This window comes from Sus scrofa, chromosome 12 (assembly GCF_054392235.1).
Source record: "Sus scrofa isolate SSC_HxYL_T2T_F1_AM1 chromosome 12, Sscrofa_HxYL_maternal_Yorkshire_Landrace_v2.0, whole genome shotgun sequence".
Taxonomy (NCBI): Eukaryota; Metazoa; Chordata; class Mammalia; order Artiodactyla; family Suidae; genus Sus; species Sus scrofa.
In genome coordinates this window covers 57,328,323-57,341,913 of record NC_139394.1, presented here as the reverse complement: position 1 = coordinate 57,341,913, position 13,591 = coordinate 57,328,323, and the positions used below count along the sequence as shown (strand labels likewise).

At 47.8% G+C, this 13,591-nt stretch overlaps 2 protein-coding genes across 2 annotated transcripts; one reads left to right on the top strand and one right to left on the bottom strand.

The window, feature by feature from the left end:
* Positions 1–4,897: 4,897 nt before the first annotated feature.
* PSMB6 (proteasome 20S subunit beta 6) lies at positions 4,898–6,881 on the top strand. The gene is made up of 6 exons (NM_001144926.2): positions 4,898–5,030; positions 5,433–5,500; positions 5,822–5,953; positions 6,066–6,195; positions 6,398–6,542; positions 6,664–6,881. The coding sequence occupies exons 1-6, from the start codon at positions 4,923–4,925 to the stop codon at positions 6,804–6,806; spliced, it is 726 nt and encodes a 241-aa protein (NP_001138398.2). The 5' UTR covers positions 4,898–4,922; the 3' UTR covers positions 6,807–6,881.
* Positions 6,882–8,963: 2,082 nt separating this feature from the next.
* C12H17orf114 (chromosome 12 C17orf114 homolog) lies at positions 8,964–10,177 on the bottom strand. Its single transcript, XM_084983033.1, has 2 exons — positions 10,105–10,177; positions 8,964–9,136 (listed from the first exon to the last, which is right to left on the bottom strand). The coding sequence occupies exons 1-2, from the start codon at positions 10,175–10,177 to the stop codon at positions 8,964–8,966; spliced, it is 246 nt and encodes an 81-aa protein (XP_084839159.1).
* Positions 10,178–13,591: the final 3,414 nt, after the last annotated feature.

Sequence of the window (13,591 nt, the reverse complement as noted above, 5' to 3'; positions counted from 1 at the left end):
TACCTTTTTTTTTTTAATCTTTGTAGTGCCACACCCATGGCATATGGAGGTTCCCAGGCTAGGGGTGGAATTGGAGCTGCAGCTGCCAGCCTATGCCGCAACAACACCAGGTCTGAGCCGAGTTTGCAACCTACACCACAGCTCATGGCAACATCGTATCCTTAACCCACTGAGCGAGGCCAGGGATCGAACTTGCAACCTCATGGTTCCTAGTCAGATTCATTTCCACTGCGCCGCGATGGGAACTCCTATTGCACTTTTTTCCCCCTCCCCAATAGATGTAAGTTTCAAGGAGTTAGGAATTTCTGTTTGCTCTGTTCCCTGATGTACTTCCAGTGCTTCAAACAGTCCGAGCATCCAGTAGACATTCAATAGCATTTGTTGAATGAATGTATGAGCACTAAAAATAGTTCCTATGGCTGGAGACCAGAATGTAAAAAAGAAAGAGGGGTTGCACAACAATATCAGTGTTCTCAATGCTACTGAATTGTACACCAAAACCTGCTTAAAATGCTAAAGTGTATGTTATTTATATTTTACTACAATAAAAACATTTAGAAGAGGAGATGTAATTCCAAATAGGTGGCAGTAGCAAGTTCACGAAGGGTCTTATAAGATATACAACAAAGATGGGAATTTAGAGAGGTCCCCTCCCCCCGCCGCAGCCAAGGCATGGGGAAGTTCCTGGGCCAGGGAACCAATCCATGCCACAGACAGCAGTGGCAATGCCAGATCCTTAATCAGCTGAGCCACCAGGGAACCCCTGAGAGTTAATTTTAAGCAGGGGATTGTCTGCATCATATTTTCTTTTCTTTCTCTTTTTTTTTTCTTTTTTGGTCTTTTGTCCTTTTAGGGCCACACCCGTGGCATATGGAGGTTCCCAGGTTAGGGGTCCAATCGGAACTGTAGCCACTGGCCTACACCAGAGCCACAGCAACACCAGATCCGAGCCACCTCTGCAACCTACACCACAGCTCATGGGAATGCCGGATCCTTAACCCGCTGAGCGAGGCCAGGGAATTGAACCCACAACCTCATGGTTCCTAGTCAGATTCGTTTCCACTGAGCCACGGTGGGAATTCCCTGCATCATATTTTCAATTAAAAACAAAAACAGCTTCCAGAATTTTCATACGACGCAGTCCATAAGCCACAGGTGCAGCCAAAAAAAAAAAAAAAAGTTTCAATAAATTTATGTATTTATTTATTTTATTTTATTTTGTCTTTTTGCCTTTTCTAGGGCCACTCCCACGGCACATGGAGGTTCCCAGGCTAGGGATCTAATTGGAGCTGTAGTCACCGACCTACGCCAGAGCCACAGCAACACGGGATTCGAGCCACGTCTGCAACCTACACCACAGCTCATGGGTCCTTAACCCACTGAGCAAGGCCAGGGATCGAACCTGCAACCTCATGGTTCCTAGTCGGATTCATTAACCACTGCTCCACAACAGGAACTCCTCAGTAAATTTAAAAAGGTTGAAATCACAAAATATTCTCCAATGAAACTGGAATAAAATTAGAAATCAAGGGAGTTCCCATTGTGGGAACCCAACTAGTATTCATGAGGATGTGAGTTCAATCCCTGGCCTCGCTCACTGGATTGAGGATCTAGCATTGCCATGGCTATGGTGTAGTCTGGCAGCTGTAGCTCTGAATCAACCCCTAGCCTGGGAACTTCCATATGCCGCAGGTGCAGCCCTAAAAAGACAAAATAAATAAATAAAATAAAAAGAATAAATAGAAAAACCTGACCAGGTCTATAACAAATAAAGAGATCGAGTTAGTCATCAAAAATTTTCCAATGAAAAACTCACAGCTAGAGTTCCCATCATGGCTCAGCGGAAACAAATCTGACTAGTTCCATGAGGACACAGGTTCCATCCCTGGCCTTGCTCAATGGGTTAAGGATCCGGCGTTGCTGTGAGCTGTGGTGTAGGTTGCAGACGCAGCTCGGACCCCCCATTGCTGTGGCTGTGGTGTAGGCCAGTGGTTACAGCTCTGATTTGACCCCTAGCCTGAGAACCTCCATATGCCTCGGGTGTGGCCCTAAAAAGACAAAAAGATAGAAAGAAAAACACACAGCCAGATATTTTTACTGATGAATTCCACCAAATGTTTAAAGAAAAACTAATGCCAATTCTTCACAAACTTTCACAAAAATAGAAGTGGAGAGAACATTTCCCTACTCATTCTATGAAGCAAGTGTTGTCCTGATTCCAATATCACAAGAAAAAAACATACAGAGCAATACAGTGTCTGAATACAAATGCAAAATATCTTCAACAAAATAGTAGCAAACCACATAAATAATTGTGGTCACACATGAAAACCATGGTCAATTGATTTCAACAAGATTGCCAAGACCATTCAAAGGTGGAGTTCCTGTTGTGGTGCAGCAGAAAGGAATCCAACTAGTATCCATGAGGATGCAGGTTCGAACCCTGGCTGTGCTCAGCCGGTCAGAGATCCGTCGTTGCTGTGGCTGTGGTGTAGGCCAGCAGCTGTAGCTCTGATTTGACCCCTAGCCTGGGAACTTCCATATGCCATGGGTGCGGCCCTAAAAAAAAGAACTCTTACTTTTTGGAGTATGGGATCAATAGATAGACACTACTATAGATAAAATATGAGCAACTCGGATTCGCTATTATAGCACATGGAACCATATTCAATGTCTTTTAATAACCTATAACGGAAATATGTATACACATATTGTTAGAGCAGAAAATCTAAGAGGCAGAAGGCCAGAGCACTGAGACTTCAAGGGAGTGTTACCGACTAACAGATTGGCCAGGAGCACTAAGAAAGCACTCAGCACTGCTTAGGGAGCAGTTAGTTATATAGGAAAAGGGGTAGTCTCTATGTTTAGCACAGATTTGTTCTTGGGCTAGGTCACTATTCAAGGGTTAGGGGGAGGCAATCTCCTTAGGAATGTGGCTAGGGAGTAGCGGGAAGTTGTAAGGAAACATCCCACAACAAAAGACCGTTTCAAGTTTAACTGGTCTCCAAGGCAGCTCATTGTTGGGGGAGGGATCAGCCTTCCAGATTGTAAGTCTGATTAGAGTTGTGGTGGCGCCAAGCAAGGCTTGTCTGACTCCCCACCTGAGACATATATCTCTTAATCACTTTTCTGTACACCTGAAGCTAACACAATAATTTAAATCAACTATATTTCAGTTAGAAAAACAGTTTGATGTTTCCCTCATGAAGAAAAAAACAAAAACGAAAACCTCTTAAACTCAAAAAGATAACCCTTTTTTCTTTTTTTTTTTTTTTTTTCATTTTTGGTCTCCTGGTGGCACACGAGATCCCAGGCCAGGGATCAGCTCCGAGCAGCAGTCACGACCTGTCTTAGCTGGGGTAACGCTGGATCCTTAACCCACTGTGCGGGGCAAGGGATCCAACCTCTGACCCAAGCGTTCCCAAGACAGCAGTGGATCCCACTGCACCACAGCAGGAACTCTGCTAACCAAATTTAATTGTTTTGGGTTTCTTTTTTTTTTTTTTTTTCTGCTTTTTAGGGCCGCACCTATGGCATATGGAAGTCCCCAGGCTAGGGGGTGAAATGGAGCTGCAGCTTCTGGCCTACAGCACAGCCACAGCAACGCCAGATTTGCGCCACATCTGCAACCTACACCACAGCTCACGGCAACTCTGGATCCTTAACCCACTGAGTGAGGCCAGGGATCGAATCTGCATCCTCATGGATGCTAGTCGTCGGATTCCTTACCACTGGGCCTCAATGGGAAGTTCCCCAGTAACCCAATTTTAGCAAAGGAATGAGATATTTTTCTAAAGATTACAAATGGCTAATCTGCACATGAAAACATGTTCAATGTCACTAATCATTAGTGATTAACAAATGATTAGCAAAACAAACTCCACAAGATATCACTTCACATCCATTATAAAGGCTAAAATAAAAAATACTTTGAAGTTCCTGCTGTGGCTCAGTTTATCTGGCCTGTCACTGTGGAGGTGCTGGTTTGATCCAGGACCCAGAGCAGCGGGTAGAGGATCCAGCATCCCTGGTGTAGGTCATATCTCTGGCTTGGATTGGATACCTGGCCCAGGAGCTTCCATATGCCGCGCGGGGGTGGGGGGGGAAAGACCCCCACAAAAACCCACAATTAGAAGAGTTCCCATCATGGCGCAGCAGAAACAAATCCGACTAGGAACCATGAGGTTGCGGGTTCGATCCCTGGCTTCTCTCAGTGGATTAAGGACCCGGCCTTGCCATGAGCTGTGGTATAGGTTGCAGAGGCGACTCGGATCCGGAGTTGCTATGTCTGTGGCTGTGGTGTAGGCCGGTGGCTACAGCTCCCATTAGACCCTTAGCCTGCGAACCTCCATATGCCGTGGGAGCGGCCAGAGAAAAGGCAAAAAGACAAAAAAAAAAAAAAAAAGAAAGAAAGAAAGAAAGAAAAGAATTGGAGAAATTGGAATCGTCATTCATGATTGATGGGAATGTAAAAGAAAGCAGCTGCTACAGAAAAGCTGTCAGTTCTTTAAAATATTAACAATATTAACAAAAAGTTAATTTCACACCTAGAATTTTCTCCCAAGTATATACCTAAGTGAAGTGACAACATACTTCGGTCATCCTAAATCAGGGACGCTCAAGTCCATCTTGAATAAGCTTTGAACTGCAACTTAGGTAAACTATATCCGTTCCCGCATTACCAGTAGAAAAGTAGTCTCTGCAGATGGTTTGAGGTGTCTTTTTGTTTTGTTTTGTTTTGTTTCCTGGGGATTTGGGTCGGCTGGCCAGCGACACTCCCATTCAGCGCTCACTGTCGCAAAACATTCCTTTTCCCTTCTGCCGTCAACCGAGGCGTAGCTTCGTTCCCAGAAGGCCTCAGAGCGCGACTAAAGAGCGTGACGGAGCGCTTTACGACAGTTGCTTTGTGGCAGTAACGGAGGATGAAGATGGCGGCCACCTTAGTAGCTGCTCGGGGAGCCGGGCTGGCACCAGCCTGGGGGCATGAGGCCATTACCCCCGACTGGGAAAACCGGGAAGTCTCCACCGGGGTGAGCAAGGACGCGGGGTTCAGGAGATGCTCACAAGGCTTGAAATGATGGAAGGATAAAACCTGGCTGGGTTGGGAGAACTGGGTGGAGCGGAGAGAGGTGATGTGCTTAAGCAGGGGGAGAGGTATCTTAAGGATGCTGGAGTGATGTGATGGGAGGTGGAAGGTAAGGCTGAAGCGTGTAATTCTGGAGTATGCAGGACGAAAGCTTAAGGCCAGGGTGGGCCTTTGAGAATTTGAGGATTGGAAATCTGGTATTCTGCGGCCCCCGTGAGGATTTAATAATGAGTTAGTGGCGCACGACATTCTCCTACTCTTGAGACTGAATATACAGATCATTGAGGTTTGCGAATGCTGTAGAATATGGAGGGGCTCCGATTCACCCCTTTCTCCTTTTTCCCAGACCACTATCATGGCCGTGCAATTCGATGGGGGCGTGGTTCTAGGAGCCGACTCCAGAACAACCACTGGGTGAGCTCAGGACAGATATATGAAAGGTCTTCCCAACTTTTCCTTCCTTCCTTCCTTGCTTCTCAGTCCATTCTTACCCTCCATGAACTGCTGTGGGAAAGGAGATTTTTCCCGTCCCTGGAGAAAAGGATTTGTTCCAGTGTCTACGACCTGGTAGTTCTCGTCATCTTTGGGGGTTTGCAAAAGCTTGTTCTCCAGCCTACTTCAGTTTAAATGGGAACTAATAGGAAATGCTGGAATTTCTGTTGAGGGAGTGGATAGTAAATGATGGAGGAGGGGAGACAGGCGGGGTCCTTCCCTCACTCTTCTGCCATCCTGCAGGTCCTACATCGCCAATCGAGTGACTGACAAGCTGACTCCTATTCACGACCGTATTTTCTGCTGCCGCTCAGGCTCAGCAGCTGATACCCAGGCAGTAGCTGATGCAGTCACATATCAGCTTGGTTTCCACAGGTACTTGTGGGGCAGGGAGGGAGCAAGTATCTGAAAGGAATTGGGGCCTGAGGAGCGAAAAGGACTCCCATGTCCTGACACCTGCTTCCCTGTGACTCCCTTCACCCACTAGCATTGAGCTGAATGAACCTCCGCTGGTGCACACGGCAGCCAGCCTCTTTAAGGAGATGTGTTACCGATACCGGGAAGACTTGATGGCAGGAATCATCGTTGCGGGCTGGGACCCCCAAGAAGGGGGGCAGGTCAGATACCACCACCCCCAGAGTCCTGGAGCCATGCCTTTAATTCTCTCCCCACTCCGGCTATTTTCTAGTTCTCTTTCCAATCTCTGCTTCTCTTACTCTTTAATTCTTCACATACCAATCCCACAATGGACAGGTGAACCCAGACGAGTTACAGGAAGGGTACACATGGTGACACCACTGTTCTCCCTCCTTCTGGCAGGTGTACTCAGTGCCCATGGGAGGTATGATGGTGAGACAGGCCTTTGCCATTGGCGGCTCTGGGAGCTCCTATATCTACGGCTATGTGGATGCTACCTACCGGGAAGGCATGACCAAGGAAGAGTGTCTGCAGTTCACTGCCAATGGTGAGAGCTTGAACTTCTGGGTCTGGAAGCATCAGTCACAGCCAAACCAGGTCAGCGGTTCTCTTTCCTTGCCATGATCCCAGCATCTGACTCAGACCCAACTTTCTTCTTTTCTCCACAGCTCTTGCTTTGGCCATGGAGCGGGACGGCTCCAGCGGAGGGGTGATCCGCTTAGCAGCCATTGCAGAATCAGGGGTCGAGCGACAGGTACTTTTGGGAGACCAGATTCCCAAATTCACCATTGCCACTTTACCTCCTCCCTGAATCTTGGGATTCTAAGCTACAATAAGAGACACCCCCTACTAATGCAAAATTCAATAAACAGTTTGTCAGTGAGAATCCGTGTGCTTTGGGGTTCTTTTCTTGACCTCAACCTGAACTTGTCTGGCTCACTCCTCTTTGTACAAACCACCGCCCTGAAGAAGCTGGAGGGGACCCTTCTCCAGGCCACCATCTCCCACACTATATTATAGCCAAGTTCCTGTGACACTAATGTGGCTGATGTGGGAGCTCCCCACAATCCACCCACTCCCCTTCCTTGTTCAGATCCAAGGTGGAACTCAGTTCTGATGGAGAAAGGAGTCACTTCCCCTCAGCCTGCCTCCTGCCTGAAATCATGGGAGGCTACTGGCCCTAAGGCCAGAGGACTCCACATCTCTGACCCAGGCTTGTGGTCCCCTCTCTTCAGGCTCACCTCTGTCACCTCCTCTTGTCAGAAGCAGCAGTCTTTGGCTTTTAGGAGGAAATGGTGGACTCTCAGATTGACATTGAGTGGGAGAGGGTGGCCCCTGGGAGTACTGTGGGTCAGCCCCAGAAGCCACCATTCCCACAGGGAGTGTGATGGAAGCTCAGCCTTCAGCCCCTCAGATGGGACTGAGAGTGGACTCTGGCCCCTGCAAGGCTGTCCCCACAGCAGCCAGGGTCCTAAAGACCTCAGTGGTGTCCACTGACAGTGACTGACAGTCTTGTCCTAATATATGTTTTTCCAGTCTGTGGTCAAGGGAACAATGGAAGCCAAAGCCTCCTTCTAGAATGTGATCCTTCACTGGAGGATTTCGAAGGGGCTTCCTAAGACAGGTAGCAGGGAGAAGGATCTCTGACCCCAGACATGTGTACCTCAAACTTAAAATAACCAATGCAGAACTTTTTTTTTTTTTTTGCTTTTTTTTTAGGGTCACACTCGCAGCACATGGAGGTTCCCAGGCCAGGGGTCGAATTGGAGCTGTAGCCAATCGCCCAACACCCCAGCCACAGCAACGCCAGATCTGAGCCGCATCTGCAATCTACATCACAGTTCACAGTACCACTGGATCCTTAACCCACTGAGTGAGGCCAGGGATTGAACCCATGTCCTCGTGGATCCTAGTCGGGTTCATTTCCACTGTGCCACAACAGGAACTCCACCTATGCAGAACTTTTGATTTTCTGCAAAACCTGTTCTCTCGGTCCTCCCTATTTCAAGGCATCTCTTCTCCTGTGCTCCACACTCAGCCCATCAGCGCATCCTGAGAACGCTCCATCCCTCCACAGAAAGGCCTCTCCCGACCAACTGAATTTTAAGAACCACCGCCCTCCTCCACCCTGCTCTCACATTACCTGTTTCATCTTCCTCCTAGCAGTTCTTATCACTAGCTCATGTTATTGTCTGCCTCCCCTGCTAGAAAGTAAATTCAGTAAGAAAAGGGAATTTTTTTTTTTTTTTTTTGTCTTTTTGCCTTTCCTAGGGCCGCTCCCTTGGCATATGGAGATTCCCAGGCTGGGGGTCGAATCGAAGCTATAGCCGCCGGCCTACGCCAGAGCCACAGCAACGCAGGATCCGAGCCGCGTCTGCAACATACACCACAGCTCACGGCAACATTGGATCCTTAACCCACTGAGCAAGGCCAGGGACCGAACCCGCAACCTCATGGTTCCTAGTCGAATTCGTTAACCACTGAGCCACGATGGGAACTCCAAGAAGAGGGAATTCTTTGTGTTTGAGTCACTGATATATTCTCAGAGCCTGGCAGGGAGTGGACCCTCGATGTTTCCTGAATGAGTTCGCGCCCCACCCTGCCTGCTGTTGGGCCCACCCCCTCCCCCTCAACCTCTCCGGATTGCTCCTCTCACCTCACTCGACCCTGAGGCTTGACTTCAGCAAACCTACTTCCAGTGGGCACACCTGGGCCCTGCCTGAGCTCAGCTGCCTCCTGTTTGCCACACCTGCATCCCCACCCCGTCCTTGTGCTGCACTTCCCACCTCAGCCCCGTAACACAGCCCTGGTGTCGTGGTCCCCATCTGCTCCCTGCTCTCCAAACACACACAGCTACACACAACACTCAGCAACTCTGAATGTATTTAATAAGACCATGAGGAACTTGGGGGAGCTGGACGCTGGGGTCACCAAAGCCTCCTGGGAGTTCAGCCCCTGGTTGTCCCCTTCACATGGTGGAGTCGTTGGCCGATGCTATGTCATGCAGCTGGTGGCGGAAGGAGAGTCTGGCTTTCCTGCTGAAGTAGGCGCCAGGCCCGGGGGACGGTATCCCTCCCTCAGCTGTGACCGGGGCTGCAGCTGGGCTGGGATCTGGCTCCGGAGGGGCTGCTGGATCGAGGCCTAAACAGGAGATTGGAGGAGGAAGAAGGAAGTTGTGGGTCGGGAGGATGAAAGAGGCCGGGGAAGACATCTGGGGGCCTGGGGGGTGAGTGTCGCTAGCTGCAGCAGAGAGAGGGAGAGGGGACCTCAGCAAAAAGGCTGGCCCATGATCTGTGCACTTGCACAGGGGGCCACACTCCGAAGGGCCCCCATGCTTGGTGTACTGCTCTGCTGTCACTGTCTTGAAAGTCCTCTTAATTTTTTTTTTTTTTTTTTAACGGCCGCAACTGTGGCATATGGACATTCCTGGGCTAGGGGTCGAATCAGAGCTACAGCAGCCAGCCTTTGCCACAGCCACAGCAATGCCAGATGTGAGCCATATCTGTGAGCCTCCCACAGCTTAGGGCCACTCCAGATCCTTAATTCACTGAGCAAGGCCAGGGATGGAACTGGAATCCTCATTGACCACATCGGGTCCTTAACCCACTGAGCCACAAGAGGAACTTCTAGGATAACTTTTTTTTTTTTTGAAAGTACATAATTTTTTTTTTTTTTTTGCTTTTTAGGGCAGCACCCATAGCATATGGAGGTCTGGGGGTCTAATCAGAGCTGTAACTGCTGGCCTACACCACAGCCACAGCAACACCATATCTGAGCCATGCCTGCAACCTACCCCACAGCTTATGGCAACACCAGATCCTTAACCCACTAAGCAAGGCCAGGGATTGAACCTGCAATCTCATGGTTCCAAGTCGGATTCATTTCCACTGAGCCATGATGGGAACTCCTTCATAATTTTTAATAAGGGGACTCCCCTTCCCCATTTTGTACTGGGCCCTGCAAAGTGTTTAACTGGTCCTGTGGCCAAGTCAGAGATCCACCTCCCGCCCAGGGAGACATCTTTTTCCCTTCACTGGTTTGAGCATTTACCTTTCTCCCCAGTGTAGTTTGTCTGCCTGGCAGCCCCCCGCCATACCTCTCCCCCATACCTGCTCCTCTTTCAGTCCCCCGCTGTCTCCGGCACCCACACCATGGGAAACACCATGCCCCCTTCAGACCCATCGCAACAATGGAGGAGTCCAGGATGCTGTGAAGGCCAGGAGGGCCCCTGGAGGGGTGTGGTTTCCAAGCCCCTCCGCTGTGGGCAAAACTACCACTTAGCCTCAGACCGCCCGGTGATTACAGGCGCCAGGAGATGGAAGGGGAAGAAGAGGGAGGGGGGAGGGGGGAATCCCCCACTCAAACACCTCTCCTTTTGTGCCCCCTTATTTGGGGGTTGTCTCTGATGCCCATGGAGAAGCAGGGAGGAGACTGGGAGGGGTGGCGTGGTAGAAACAGAGATGCCAGGACAGACAGATGCAGTGAAAATTCATGGCAGCCATGCCAGCCATGCCAGACAACGTGATGCCAGGCTGGACCCTGCTGGGGAGTCATGTGTATTTCAGAATGAGATTCACTTGTATTTAGAATCCCTATGATGAAAAATTTTAAGAATAGCCTATTTTTTGCTTTTTTTTGGAGGGGGCCGCACCCATGGCATATGGAGGTTCCAGGCTGGGGGTCTAATCGGAACTGTAGCTGCCGGCCTATGCCACAGCCACAGCCAGGCAGGATCTGAGCCACATCTGCAACCTACACCACAGCTCACAGCAACGCTGAATCCCTAACCCACTGAGTGAGGCCAGGGATTGAACCCGCATCCTCATGAATGCTAGTCAGATTCCTTAACTGCAGAGCCACGACGGGAATGCCGAGAACAGTCTATTTTTTTAGAACAAGAAACTTTACTATTTATGAAGGTAGTTGTAAATAATTACGCTGTGCCAGGTAGATTCTAGGGACTTTGACACATTATCTTATTTAACCGTATCAGTGATCTTTTCAAGAAGTATTATTATCCTGATTGCACAGATGAGGAATCAGAGACACTGAGAGATTAGGTAACTTGCCCAAGGTCACACAGGCAGTTGTCAGAAGAGCAGGAACTCTCCTGCACCCTCATCAGTCTGACCGGAGTCCACGCCTGTTTATCCCACACTGAGCTTCGCAAGCATGTTCCGGGCAGGCATGGATGTCCTCAGCCAGCTGCGGGGCAGCCAGAGCCTGCCAACCAAGACTCTACATGCCCTCCCGTAGAGCTTCCTGGATGCAATCTTCTCCCTCCCTAAGGGTGTCAGGATGTGGGAAAGCTTGGAACCCCTGCTGACTCTGTCCTCAGGCCGGGGATTGAACTCACCCCACAGCAGTGACCCAAGCCACAGTAGTGACAACGCTGGATCCTTAACCTGCTGCACCACAAGAGAACTGTTTGTTTTTTTAAATTATCTTTATTGAAGCAAAGTACAATTTAATGCACACATCTTATGTACAGCTCTGTGAGTTTTGACAAGCGCATACACCCATGTAATCACCACCCAATCAAGATATAGGACATCTCCATTATCAAGTTCCTGTGTGCCCTTGACTGTCCCTCTTTTTCCCCACTCCCTGCCACAGGCAACTCCTGGTCTGACTGCCATCACTGTGGATTGGTTTTGCTATTCTAGAACTTTATATGCATGGAAGCATATAGTACTACTCTTTTGCGTCTGGCTTCTTGTAAGCACAATGGTTTTGAAATTCACGAGTTGTAGGTATTAACAGATTGTGTTTTTTGCAGTAACAACTTTATCGAGAAATAATTCATATTCCCTAAAATTCACTCTCTAAGGTCTACAATTCAGTGGTTTTTACTACATTCACAGAGGTGTTGAACCACTACAACTTTTTTTTTTTTTTTTTCCTATTTTAGGGCGGCAGCCACAGCATATGAAGGTTCCTAGGCTGGGGTTTGAATCCGAGCTGTAGCTGCTGGCCTACACCACAGCCACAGCAACTCAGGATCCAAGCCGAATCTGCCTGGATCTACACCAAGCTCACACCAACACCAGATCCTTAACCCACTGAGCAAAGCCAGGGATCAAACTTTAGTCCTCATGGATTCTAGTCGGGTTTGCTAACCACTGAGCCATGAAGGGAACTCCAAAAGGCATCTTTTTTTTTTTTTTTCCCCACTGTACAGCAAGAGGATCAAGTTATCCTTACATGTATACATTTTTTCCCCCACCCTTTGTTCTGTTGCAACATGAGTATCTAGACATAGTTCTCAATGCTACTCAGCAGGATCTCCTTGTAAATCTATTTTAAGTTGTATCTGATAACCCCAGGCTCCCGATCCCTCCCACTCCCTCCCTCTCCCATTGGGCAGCCACAAGTCTATTTTCCAAGTCCATGATTTTCTTTTCTGTGGAGATGTTCATTTGTGCTGGATATTAGATTCCAGTTATAAGTGATATCATATGGTATTTGTCTTTGTCTTTCTGGCTCATTTCACTCAGTATGAGAGTCTCTACTTCCATCCAAGTTGCTGCAAATGGCATTATGTCATTCTTTTTTATGGCTGAGTAGTATTCCATTGTGTATATATACCATATTTTCTTAATCCAATCATCTGTTGATGGACATTTGGGTTGTTTCCATATCTCTTCTCTTCCTATATGGATGTCTTTTATTTCTTTTGTTTGTCTAATTGCTGTGGCTAGGGGCATCTTTACTTTTTAAAAAAACAAGCCACATTCTGGGCGAAAATATTTGCAATGTAAATGCCGGATGAATGATTTGCATCCAAAATATATAAATAACTCTGACAATAATAAGACAAATAATGTTTTTGTTGTTTTAAATCAGTGAGAGTTCCCATCCAAAATATATAAATAACTCTGACAATAATAAGACAAATAATGTTTTTGTTGTTGTTTTAAATCAGTGAGAGTTCTCATCATGGTGCAACAGAAGCGAATCTGACTAGTATCCATGAGGATTCAATTTCAATCCCTAGCCTCAATCAGTGGCTTGAGGATCTAGCATTGTCGTGAAACGTGCTGCAGGTCCCAGACTCGGCTCGGATCCCGTGTTGCTGTGGCTATGGCATAGGCTGACAGTTGCAGCTCTGATTCGACCCCTAGCCTGGGAACTTACATATGTTGAGGGTGCGGCCCTAAAAAGCAAAAAAAAAAAAAAAAATCGGGGCAAGAATTGAACACTTAACAAAAGAGATACAAATGGTCAATAAGCACCCAAAACATGGTCAATCATTAATCAGGGAAACACTAACTACAACGAGGTACTATTTTACACTAATTAGCATGGGTAACACTAAAAAGATTAAAAATATCAAATATTGATCATGCAGCCTAACAGCTGGAACCAGCATACATAGATTCTGGAAACTTAAAACAAAACAACCATTTGAAAAACAGTTTGGCAATCCCCCCATTTTAAAATATTTCATTTATTTGAAAAGTTATTTTCTTTTGGAGTTCTTTTGTGACACAGCAGGTTAAGGATCTGGCATTGTCATTGCAGGGGCTTGGGTAACTTCGTGGTGTGGGTTCGACCCCTGGCTCAGGAACTTCCACAGGCCACTGAGGGCATGTC

Excerpts from the sequence above, each read along its gene's own strand:
- PSMB6 (NM_001144926.2), top strand. The coding sequence starts at position 4,923 with ATGAAGATGGCGGCCACCTTAGTAGCTGCTCGGGGAGCCGGGCTGGCA. Across the intron at positions 5,954-6,065 it reads TATCAGCTTGGTTTCCACAG|CATTGAGCTGAATGAACCTC; the intron begins GTACTTGTGGGG and ends TTCACCCACTAG. Across the intron at positions 6,196-6,397 it reads ACCCCCAAGAAGGGGGGCAG|GTGTACTCAGTGCCCATGGG; the intron begins GTCAGATACCAC and ends TCCTTCTGGCAG.
- C12H17orf114 (XM_084983033.1), bottom strand. The coding sequence starts at position 10,177 with ATGGGTCTGAAGGGGGCATGGTGTTTCCCATGGTGTGGGTGCCGGAGA. Across the intron at positions 9,137-10,104 it reads GGGGACTGAAAGAGGAGCAG|GCCTCGATCCAGCAGCCCCT; the intron begins GTATGGGGGAGA and ends TCTCCTGTTTAG.